Source organism: Phoxinus phoxinus, assembly GCF_949152265.1.
Source record: "Phoxinus phoxinus genome assembly, chromosome: 22".
Lineage (NCBI taxonomy): Eukaryota > Metazoa > Chordata > Actinopteri > Cypriniformes > Leuciscidae > Phoxinus > Phoxinus phoxinus.
In genome coordinates, this window is record NC_136897.1 from 20,163,908 (window position 1) to 20,176,701 (window position 12,794).

A 12,794-nucleotide genomic window follows, 5' to 3' on the forward strand; every position below is an offset into this window, starting at 1 on the left:
TTTTTAGCCGGTTCTAATTTGATTTTTGGATGCTGTGAACATGTGTAGCTAAAAAGACTGCCAATTCAGTTTAGCGTTTATTGTTGTTTCTGCAGTTAAAAAGACAAAGTTGAAAATTCTGGCCATACTTTTGTTATTTTAATAATTTCTTTATTTTTTATTTTATTAATTGATCACTCAGGGTTATCTTACTTTACTATTTGTGGCTTGTGTTTTGAATATTCCCTGCACTTTAGGCATTTTGCTCACATTTGTTCTGCATCTTGTGGCTTGATTATGACTTATTTCGTTTTGTATTTTTTAGGCTATTTATTAGAAAATGATGTTCTAATTTAATTCTGTTAATTAATTGTTGATTATTTTTCAGTGCATTCATGTTGCACTATAGGCCTAGGCTACTTAGAGCGTGCTCGCACCGGCAATTTAGCCGATATAATTTGATTTGCATTTGCATGTGAAATGCAAATCCTGTCTGTCGTGTGGCCTTTTTGCAGTATATGTTATTTCTTAGTTTTATTGATCCAAAATGTTTGTATACATTTTCTTCTATATCTTTATGATGTTCTGTACATCGTGGCTTTAAATTGTTAAAGCCCATCCCCTCCCCACCCCCACCCCCACCCCCACACCCATGATTCGACTATTAGTCGACTATAGACAAGACTTGAAAAATCTGATTTGACTATGAAAATCCTTAGTCGGGGACACCATTAACACATTGAGCCTTGTTCTAAAGTGTTACCAGTGCTTCTACATGCTGCTTGGGAGTCACTGATGTGAATTTTGGCCTCGGCTATTTGGAAGCCAGCACTCGTCTGAAGCACCGCCATGCTCTATCCAAGGGCGAGGGGAGGTTTGTTGGGCATTAGCTGCCAAAACATTTCAGTCAGTCTCTCCACATACACCTCTGCAAGTTTTAGAATAATGATACCATAGTCTTCTGTCATAACTAGCCCACCCACATAATTGAGTTAGAGTCAGCCAAGCCGGTTTCTCCGGAAGCATCCTCCGGAGAGTATATAAACCAGCCGCATACACAGGTATTAGAGATATTAGGGATTCTTTAGGAAATGGAATTATCATCAGAAGACTTTCCATTTATCATTCCAAGTTGACATTTCTTGATGCCGATTTGGAAACAGGCCTAGATTCAAGGTCACTGAATGTATATGTGTGAAGTGGCTACAGTCCAGTGCCTGTGCAACAAGAGAGTGTGTGTGGCATTCTGTGGTCTACAGCTCAAACCCTAATCACCTCCCCAAATAAACAGACCCTCCTATTAATGATCCATGTAGCCATTTTACACAGCAGCGTTCCCCAAATAACTTTCTGTGGCCTTTTTAAAAGTAGCAATTTTAACAGGTGCCACTTTCTGGCTCAGGAGCATTGCTGCTGACCAATCAATTTCCCCAACGGTAATCCCTGGTCTGAAAGGATCCTGTTTCCTATCAATTAACGTGGACTGGTGTTCAGAGGCTCCTTTTGTTTACAGCCTTGCAATGAACAGCTGGCCTTTCTAACCTTCGGATGAAATGCCATGGCACCCTAAATCCTAGCGAAAACAAGGGCTGGGTTATCAATACATGGCCTGATTTAGATTCAGATTCACAAGCTTTCAATTCAGTTCAAAATTGATTTGTTTACAATTGATTTAACAAATATAGGCTAGGCTAATAATAAACACAATCAAGAAACAAAATTTTAAATAAGCTTTAAATTACATTTAGTTTGTAAAATTATTATAAAGTTATGAACACTTTGGTTATAAACTGCTGTATAAAAGTTTGTAGAAAACCTCAAAATCTCTGTTTTCATCAATATCTCTATGCAATATCTATATGTATCTTTATCAGCTGTGCTTTTACTGTATTTGAATACCAGATGGATTCAGTGAGTTCAGTGAATTCGTTAGAATGATTCAAATGATAGTTTTCAACTTCACACTGACTTTGAAGTCTTTTTGATTGTTTAAAAGGAGTGGTTCAAAAGAGTAAGTTGTTCATGAATCAGACTATATTAGTTGTGCTGTACGTTTCTAGTTCACTTAAAAGAACAGATTATAAGAGTAATTTATTCATGAATAGGATTGGACTGTTTTTGTGTAAATCAATTATTTTGCAGTACCTATTATCTCATCACACTCAATTCGGACCACAAACTCAGGTAAAATGTGAGTAATATGAATGTAAAGCTTAAGCAATATGTCTTGAACTCCATTATACTATGAGAAGGTATTTTACTAAGCGGTCAGAGAGCTCCTCCTACCATTACATATTCACATTGGGGAAATTCATAAAAATCATTCCTGTTGAAAAGCTTAAACTCACGCGTCCTCCTGGGTCTTAAAATGGTGTCTGTGCTGAACCTTCCAATGACTCAGGCTTATTCATAGGCCCTGGTTGGAATGTGTTGTCACCTCCAGACGTGGTGTGAGCATAAACACATTCAATCCTCATGGTGCCACATCCACTACTCTCTTCAAAAAGTCCATAAGAGAGTCCCGTGGAGCCGAGAGACCCCTCTGGTTTACCTCGTCACAGAGGCTGAAGAGCTGGAAGCAAGTCGTAGCAGTGAGGTACGGCCATAGCTGTGGGGAGTCGTAAATCTCTAGCTTGGCTCTGCGTACGCATGAGGCCTCTGGTTGGGGGGTTATCCATCGTACGGTACAGGACAGGCAGTGCATCACTCTTCCAGACTGCGAAAAGCAGTAGCTTATAAAGCACAGGAGCTTATGAAAGGGAAAGAATGTTTACCTCACCGCTAGTCAATGCACTCATGGTGCTTTATAAAGGACCACATGCCCACAAGTACTCGGCATGAGGTTAGAAAATTCACTTTGCCACTTTTTCAATTCTATTGTTTATTATGGCCTATAATTGGATTTTGATTTCACCTCTGTGTACCAACTGAAAGCAGATCTTCATTTTAGACTGCTATGAATGAACATCCAGAGTAAGTTTCATGAGTATAAATTTTAGGCTTAGTGATAATCACGTAATTTAGCTTAAATTTGTGTGCCTTAGAGATGGAATATGTCCTTTTTCAAATAAATTGGACCCACATGTAGTTTTTTTCATTGAATGCTTTTGGTTTTTCCTGGAATATAATTCAGAGGGAATCTGAGGTATAGAGACATGCCCGAAAGGCTGCGTTCCTCTGCACAGCCCCAAACAGTACACTTACTGTTTTCCTTCGAAATCGCTGTCGTTTTCAAGGCCCGTCTTAATTGCAACCAGCGTTCGAAAGCACATTTAAAATGATCAAATAGCCTAATGCAAGATTAATGAAAATTCTGTAAATGAATAAGTATTTCCAATAGCTGAGACTGGTAATTAGTTGGCCTCAAGCTGAGGCTCTGAAAGACGTTTTGTACTCTGATGCTTGTAAAAGGAAGTCAAAACAGCTGCATTCGACTGTGATAAAACACAAACTTCCTCTATTTCCCTCCAAAAGTCTGACAACTTAGTCTTACTCTAATTACTAGAGGAAATTAATTAAGCCATCAATGCGATAACATGGAATATTCACATGGGATGACTGACGGCCAATCTGAACTGAGAACTATCATCCCCGTGCCTCTGAGGACCCCAGACGGCAAAATGTGTTCTCTTTGACCCCAATTACTTGAGATGTTCTTTAACACCAACTAATCAGTAGAAGTAGAGTAACTGGCCTCCAGTTACTAGATTTTTTTTCTTCTCCAACCTAGCAGTCTCAGCACAGAACGAGTGGGTGAAAGGCTGGCTAATCTTGTTACTTGAAGGTCTGAGCTGATGTTGAACAGCTGGAGTAATTGAAGTAATTGTTATTAGATTGATTTCTACTCAACCAAACGGTCATCTTTCATCTGATTATAATTCTTCCCCTTTCAGTGGCACTGAAATCTGGAGTTTCTTTACTATGAAGGCATGCATAAAATGCTTGTCCCTATACAAACTGTAGAATATCAATGTTTTATCTAGGGAAGAAGAATGTACATATAAATTTTTTATGCAAATGTACACAGAGGGGCTATTTATGGAGCTTTTTGAGTGATAACTGATTTAAAAGCCATTATATCCATGCTGAATATTGATGAGGCAGCGATACACCTGTTTAGTGTTTTTTATTTTATTTATATATATATATATATTTTTTTTTTTTTTTTGCTGTCACCATTATTAGATTTATATTTTGAAATCTGTGGATTTAGCATCAACGGAAAGCACACTTTTTAATACCCCAAAATATTAGGAGGCAGAAGAAATATATTTTAGTCACAATATTTGAAAAACTCAACTACAATATATTTTAAATTAGCTTTCATATTAGCACGCAGTATGAGCAAACCAAATTAATATTCACTTGCCTTGTTTGGCATGTCATAAAAATAGTCTTTTAGAGGGGTTTCAAATCCTGTACACATATAAATGGTGACCCAAACTATGTACTGTGAAGGACTGTCTTAATTCCTCAATTAAATTGCAGTACTACATTTAAAAAAATCCTCATTTGCAATTTACTGAAAAAGACTGTGATTCAATTAAATAAATATATGCCCTGCGGGTTTAATGTATGTACTTTATTTACATGTGTTTACGTGCATCTCAGAACGGCTCCGTTCACAGTAAATGCTGCTCCACATGTGTGTGGATCTCAAACTCCATCTCTGCATATGCTGTGAGTTTGTTTCGCTTATAACGTTCATCTGGGAATGCGATGTGCACCATTTCATCAGATTTTAATGTAAATCATTTATAAACCTACACCAACCCAGGATAATATCAATAACTTTCTAAATGTGCGAACTTTTCATCACGATTTCAAAATGAAGTTTTAACCCTCTATTACTCAATTACCAAAATAATCTTTGTGACATCCCCAGTACTGATAAGAGAAGTCAATCTGAACACAAATTTAGCTATGGCTAGAACGGTACTTGGATATTTATGCACATTTGCCTGCAAAGGCATTGTAAGGTCTGTGAAAGATTAGGCTTTCTCAGTATCAATATGCTGCCATGTCGTTATTAAAATCTCTCTGGTGGTTATCTCATCATTGTCCAACTGCTAACCTACATCCTGTACCCATGTAACCTCTGCAGTGGTGGAGCCTGATAGTGTGCTGTTGTCTATAAAATATCTTGGCTGAATCACACGGGAGGGAAGCAGAACCCACTATTTCCTGCCTCTTCTTGATTTTACAGCATTTTTCATCTTTACTACTGGAGACAGCTGTAATATCGAAACAGATTTAAGGCTGATTCGTGTCAAACGTGTTGATAGTATTTTATGGAGCAGTTGGTTAAGTGGTATCACAAGCCTCTATAAATGTCTGGATAAAGAATGATGTTAATGCATGGAAATATCTGAAATATTCATAGGTTTTTATTCTTCCCCAGCATTTCCTTAAGCAAAGACTGGGGATAAAAAGCGATTAAGCTCTATATTTGTCTGGGTTTATTTGTAATTTAGGAACCTCGTGTAATTCGAGACAACATTAGCAATTTCCCTCACTCTGTTCATTGAAGATAAATGATAGATTTCTAGATGCTGTGGGTGATATGAACTCACAGACATTGAACATTGTACAAAGCATGACCTGGATGTGTAACCTTTTTATGTTTCCTCCTACTTCCACAGAAATGTTGATGGATTCCACCACAGCGACCGCAGAGCTTGGCTGGACAGTATATCCGGTGTCGGGGACAAGTGACAATAGTGTAAGTTCTTAATGTGTCGATAAATTAACAGATTTCTTTTTCTAATTTAGTAAGTCTTTTTATTGCACACAGTTTACTGAGGTTACATGAAATGATCAATTAATCCTACTACTCTGATGATTATGACAGAAACTGGATGTGAATCCTTACCATATAGTGCCACAAAGACTAGGTTTCATCCATGTAGGCTCATGCCTGCTCAGCGCCCACTGGTCAGGGAGTAATTAATCGTCTCCTCCCCCACACCAAGATCTATGTTCTTCCGAACAGATCGGGGAAAGAAAAGTATATTCCTGAGTAATTTGCTGGTGTATTTCTAAAAAACCACTCCCTATTTTATTCAATTATTTATGCTTCTGTGTCTGTTTGGGGGGATGGTTTAAATTATACCATTCCATGCGTCTGGAAGCAGTAAAATAAAAATGGAAGACTGAGAGAGACAGAGAGACTAAAAAATGGAGGAAGAAAAGAGGATAGAAGGCTGACAATGTGGCTGAGCAACTTCAAAGTTCTTTAGAAATCATTTTGCTCACCATCTTCTCTTCGAACCTGAGGGCAAGCAGCTTTTCCCTCTGTACTGATTAGAGCAATCAATACTAAAGAACAAAGAGGTCTGGTGTCTTCGGGTCTGAGGCTCTGGATTCAATCTGCACCGAATAAGATTCACCTCTCCCTTTCCTCTGTAACAAAAGAAACGGAATTACACATGCTTTGCGTCATCACATCTTTTTCATTTTTACAACTCTGAAGAATTAACAAACCATTTCAATACCACAGCTAATAGCTACACAGACAGAGGGAATGTCGTGATATAAAGTGTGAAATTAAATATGGCATGGTCCAGATGCAAAACTTATTTGCTGTTCTGACACATTCAGAAATTATAGAATAGATATCCAAAATTGCCCCAGCGTCTCAGAGGAAATTGATTCTTCAGCAAGGAATGCTAGTGATTGTTCCAACATTCCCTCAGATTCATTTTTTGATTATTCTGCTGTCTGACACCAAGACCATATACATTTTCTTAAAAGAAACAAGATATAGAGAATAGTCTCTAGCAAGACATAGCACACTTTGACTAAAGTCAGGGCATGGTGGTTCCCCGCTGCAGCACTAAACAGGTGGGATTCTGTAAACCTTATAGAGAGAACGGCTTTAAGTTATTGTCTTACACCCCTGCAGAGCCTTGTGGGCTTAACTAAAGTATCAGTGTCAGTCAAAATATAGAGCACTCCATCAACAGTTGGCCTACATGCCACTGAATAGCTTTGCAAAACAAAACCCGTTGCCGAACTGTCAAGGAGAAAAAATCCAGATGTGGTTTGTTCATTCACTCATTCATTCTTTCATTCATTCATTCATTCACATTTGTGTCCTGAATTTATTCTAAACCCCTTGATGGTTTGTGCAGGTGGTATATATTGAACAGTGTAATTATGGAAGTTAACTCCTACATTAAAGAAAGATTTATGGTAACCCTTTATCACAGCCAGGTGTGAGGAGCACATACTTCATGTGCTTTCTGTTATTATTTTTGACTTTAGTCATTACTCCACATGTCTGTATAGTTATGGGTTTGGACCTGCACATCAGCTTTTTAAAATCATATGTTATAATTTCAGATGTCTTTTAATAATTTAAAGACTTATTGAAATCAAAGGTGGAATTTGCTGGCTTTAAATTTGGTCTGTTAGATTTTTGGCTGTCTATATAACTGTAAAGTGGCATACAACCCCTGATTTGAGCAGCTACACAGAATCAGACACTTTCTTTACGATAACACTCACTGTGATAACACTCTTAAAACAAAGTAAGTGGTAGAGAAAATGTCAAGTTGGAGAGCATTTTCAGTAAGCAGCACTATGTGAACCTCTTGATTCATTGTTAACCTCACAATTCAAATAAACAAAAAGCGTAACGTTTTTTCAGCTTTTTCAAGGGCACTTTATTAATGGTTGTTTTATCGCGTAAAAAGACAATTTTTTCTTATGCCTCTCTGGGAGCATTTTATGTAATGTAAACATTTTATTTAAGGATGACTTATTTTTAATTTATAACAGCAATGGTGTGTGCAGTCTGTACACATCCTCATGAGGCTGTAAATTAAGTCATTACCGGCTTAGTTAGAGAACAGCGTTGCAGGAGACATTACAAATGTGTGTAAATGCCAACATGTTCAAACCCAGTTTTGGTCATGCATCTAAACTCATTGCTTACTGACGCAGAACATGAAAATAAGCTAGTACATTTGTGTAACTAATCAGTGTGATAGTGTGGCCCTCACTTGACTGCCTCAAGGTCTAGATCTAACACTGTCATTAATCATCTGTGACTTTATTTGCATGCTCATGAACTGCTTCTGTCTGTTTTGCGAGGAATAATGAACAATGAAATGAAATTTGATGCTGTAAAGGGGAACATGCTCACAAATGTCCTCTGTTAAAGGGATATTTCACCTAAAAATGGAAATTTTCATAATTTACGTACCCTCATATCATTTCTACCCTTTATGATTTTGTCTTTTGTTAAAAGACGACAAATATATATATATATATATATTAAAAAAAATCTTCTGGGGTCCAAAACAACACATTTTTCAAAATGTCTAATTTTGTATTCCACAGAAGAAAGTCATACAGTTCTGAAACAACCATTTAGCTTCTCTTAAAAATGTGGTTTCCTTGTTTAAAACCATGTAGTTTGAGTATTTCTGATTGGCATGACATGAGCTAGATTAAGTCATCAAGAAACAGATGTTTCAACCAACACAAACCTATCAGAACCGCCTTAAATAATTTGGTTCGAGAAATGTCCTGAAATCAGTTCCAATGTGGATCGGTCTAAAACTATTGTATTATTTTGGGGTCCCACCATCAGGAAATCAAATCTCTGTGTGGTCACATGTCAAGATTGAAACAAGCCGCCCTTCGCCAGCATATAACTCTTTTGTCATGTCCTTGATTCGTATGAGTTATGTAAACATGATCCACATGGATATAGATAGACACAAGGGTTAAAGAAGCAATAGGAAGCTTGTTTGTCTTACTTCACATGTTGTGCATTACCAGTGGATGGAGGTAATTGAAGCTGACTGCCAAAGACGGCTCAGTTTGTAGGTCGCCTCATTTTTTTCAATCACTTTCTGTTCCTCTGTCAATCTTTCTAATGGTGGCGAGTTCAGTATCTCGCTTAGGGTTGTAATCCCACTGCACTTCAGCTGAAATATCCGGATGTCATTTGTCCCACACGTCCCCTCAGGACAAATGTCTCAATGTGACTCTATCTGTCAGATTTCCCACAACTGCAAATTGGGAAACTTTCCCTCAGGAGCTGTCATACATGCTCCTTTTCGTCCCTCTGTGTGTATGATTTATTTATGCAGATTTATGATGTATTTCTTTGAGTCCAAAGAGCGCTTTGCATTGAGATGTGGAGTCAGCATATTTCACAGGACTTTACAAATGCTTGAATACAAATGACAGCCCTGGGAGAGCTTTAATTGCTAGCTTCATGTAAGCTTCATAAGGTTCTGACAGTTTATTTGTAAAAGATGCAGAAGTCCAAATAAAAGTTCAGAGCCGTGTCATAGTGGAACAATTAATATAACACAAAAGTTTGATCGCGGCCAACTTCTGCATCCCCTGGAGCGAGCCTTTTTCATAATTCAGCACAAGCGTGCGGCTCCGCTCTAGCCGGGAGAGCCTCTGTCTGGGAGACTTATAGATCACAGCTCGGCTGTGAACTTTCCTTCGTCTTGGGTGGCAGGGGAGTTATCGTTTCTAAACTTCTGTCCACAAGAACAGTGTGCCATTTATCACAGAGCTCCTTTTCCCAGTGCAAGTTAAGTTACAAGTTTAATTCAGTTCAATTGTGACTTCGTTTTTTTTGGTGCATGATTTATTGAAATGAGATACTTTTCTATGCCGAAGACACTGTTTACACAAGATTACTCATATAGCTAAAACATTCTGTTTGCCAAAGTGTTAAGGATGTTCACTGAGGACACATTTTTGCATCCAAAAACAGCAAGACATAAAAAAAAAATTCTTGAATAAATGATCATGCTGTTGGTTCTTACCTGGATGTTGTGATGTTGTTTCGTGTTCTGAAAGTTTTTTTTTTAGCAGGTTTAGCACAAATGTTATGGGATAATGTATGTCAGTTTATTATTTAGTAGGGTTGTGCACCATTCAGAGTTAAATTGAGAACGCACTTTAAATTAAAATTAAATTCCTGAATTTAAATGTAAATGTAATGAAGTAGAATCAAATGAATTTGTACAGTATAACTGTAATTTTTAACTAGAAAAGCAAACTTTGTGAATACAAAATTTTAAGGTTTTATGATAGATATCTTTGATTGTTCAAATCCTTAACTATGAGATATAGTGATGCCTGGCTTAATATACACAGATTAAGAGAAGAACACAGAATACAGTTAGTTTGTCTTGTCATGATTGAAAGAGTGCATATCAGGACCATGTGGGGCCTATAAATACCAGGTTGTGTTCTCATTCAGTGGACTGAATCTCTGGGTTCTGCCCTAGCAGTCTCTGTAATGGTCCTTCTTATATTTGCTTGTCCCCCTTAAAGCATAGCGCGAGCCCTTAGACCTAATGGCGGCATCATTTTGTATTTGGATGCCAGTATAACACAAGCCAGTGGTGCACCACTGCTGAAGTGCCCCCTATGTAAGACTCTTAACCAGAGGGCAGCCAGCCAGCCAACAGTGTTTTAACACTTTTTGATAATGGCCCTGACACATTTTTGAGAGCGGTATATTACCCATAGATGCAGGAGGAAGCTAGCCTGGCTAACGCCAGACCCAATTCTCGTTGAGACTTGGGTCTGGGAACCACATGTGCATTTTCTCGTATTTGAGGCGTGGTTTACGAATGCCCGGCGCCGTTTATTGAGTGCTAAGAATGTCTATCAAATGCGCCTGTACGTAGCTCATAGCCAATCGTTTCCATTATGGCAGATGATGTATGTAGAGCGACAGAAATTAGACAAGGAAGAAGACGATGGGTAAGATATTTTTTTGTAAACAATGACGTTCACGATTATTGCCGTTTGTGCAAGATAAACATGAGGGTCGAAGATATATATGGATATAAACAAACTGCTTAGTTGTGTCGCATAGATGTCGTCATCGTCTTGCTGCTCCCTCCCCGTTCTGTGATTGGTTCCCTAGATGAGGCGAAAATCTGGTCCATGGTATCCAGACTGCCTTTCAGCGTGAATAAAATCGCGCTGCGCAAAGGCAGTATGGGGAAACCCAGGCTAGGAGCAAGCAGTACATGACCCATAGATTTAGTAAGCATGACTCTCTCTGTTAAGTCCATAACTTACATTGTTTAGTTTATATTTCACATTTAATAACTTTTGACTATTTAAAAAAAAAAAGAGTAGTATATAAAATATTTTGCAGCACACACAATATAAATAAATAAAAATACTGATTTTAATGAATTATTATTATTTATTTTTTAACTAATTAAATCAATCATTCATTTTAATCAATAATTGTATTTATTTTAACTTATTAAAGTCAATAATTGTATTTATTTGTTTAATAGTTAAAATATATAAAATATTTATTTGTATTAGTTTTTAACAATAAAGTTTAAAAAGACTGCTTATATATTATATACTTTTCCTGCCCTCCCCCCCCCCCCATTTAATGAATCCCTCCTAAAACACATGGTCTCCCTTTAGCCACACTCCCACTGAAAGTCAAGGAGAAAACCTATGGAAATGAAGATGTTTCTTCTAATTTCACACTCAGTGCTTGATCGCTTGGCTCTTATTATGTCTCTTTTGGTTCTCCTCTTTGCCTCTGATGAAAGAGTGGCAGGGAAGCCGAGACAGCACAAAGGGAGCCTTTCCATTTATAGGCCGTTTGTTTGGACCATCATGTGGTACGTGCTTACTCAGTCTCTCATTAGCAACTTGCTTTTATATAAATTCTTTCTAATTTGATTAGTCAGAGTGACAGACTACAAACAAGAGGATGCTACACCCTGTCTTCTCTTGTTTAATTCTCACCTCTTTCTGGTTCATGGAAGAATGTGTCATCCTTAAGAAAGGTGGCAAGGTCAATGGTAGCCAGTGACCCAAAACACATCTGGCTGCTTAAAAGGACTAAGCTGAAGTGATGGAAAACTTAATTTTACACACACACACACACACACACACACACACACACACACACACACACACACACACACACACACACACACACACACACACACACACACACACACACACACACACACACACACACACACACACACACACACACACACACACACACACACACAGCAACTGTTAATGACCACAATCCTATCCAGAATCACTTCAGTTCATCTCAGCCGAATAACAGGGACATGGGAATAAAGAACAAAAGCTGCAAGGAAAGAATGCTGTTTTAATTAGTCCAAGATCATTTGATAGAATGGAGGTCTTGGACAGGCTTGACTTTCTCCCCCAGTCTGTCAAAACTCTGTCAAAATCCTTGTTAAGCAGCAACTAATTTGGGAAATTATGTCAGCTGTTAAGTGAAGAGTATAACACTCAAGGGGAGGGTGATTTGGGGAGGGTTTGGGTGATCGCTTGCTGGGCTTTGAGGCCGTGGTGCGAAAATGTTTTTTAAGGTGAAGAAAAGGGCTTTCCCTCTTGGACTAGGTCAAGACTTCTGTGCCTGGTATTTGAGTTGTTTAGTGCTGTAAGCCTGTGGCTTGATTGCAGGCAAGTTGGCTGAAAACCACAATGGAGTCATCTGGAGTCACTTTAGGCCGAGCAGTGAAGTCCCTGGTGCGTGTTCCCTTCATGCTTTAGTCTGCGCAATATATACTTGTAAATTTTACTAGAAGTCTCTTTCACTCTATCAAATGCTTTCCGTATAATTTGATTATCTGTAGGTTTGTAATAGGTTCAACGGGATGGATTTTTTTAATGTGTTTATGTGAGTTGTTACACTAATGATCAGTTGGTCAACTGAAGGTAAATGTTCTGCATTTCTTTTCGTTTCTGTTCGCTTCGTTTCATTTCTCTTTTCTTTTCTGTTCTCTTGTCTCATCTCTAATTAAAGG

At 38.0% G+C, this 12,794-nt stretch overlaps 1 protein-coding gene across 4 annotated transcripts in view; it reads left to right on the forward strand.

The window, feature by feature from the left end:
• The window catches only part of ephb2b (eph receptor B2b), a 160,835-nt gene that overhangs the window by 71,250 nt on the left and 76,791 nt on the right, over positions 1-12,794 (forward strand). For all 4 annotated transcript variants that reach the window (XM_079596905.1, XM_079596903.1, XM_079596902.1 and 1 more), the window contains one exon: positions 5,622-5,701. In XM_079596905.1, the coding sequence (XP_079453031.1) occupies positions 5,624-5,701 (78 nt within the window). In that variant the 5' untranslated portion in view covers positions 5,622-5,623. The remainder of the gene's footprint in view (positions 1-5,621; positions 5,702-12,794) is intronic.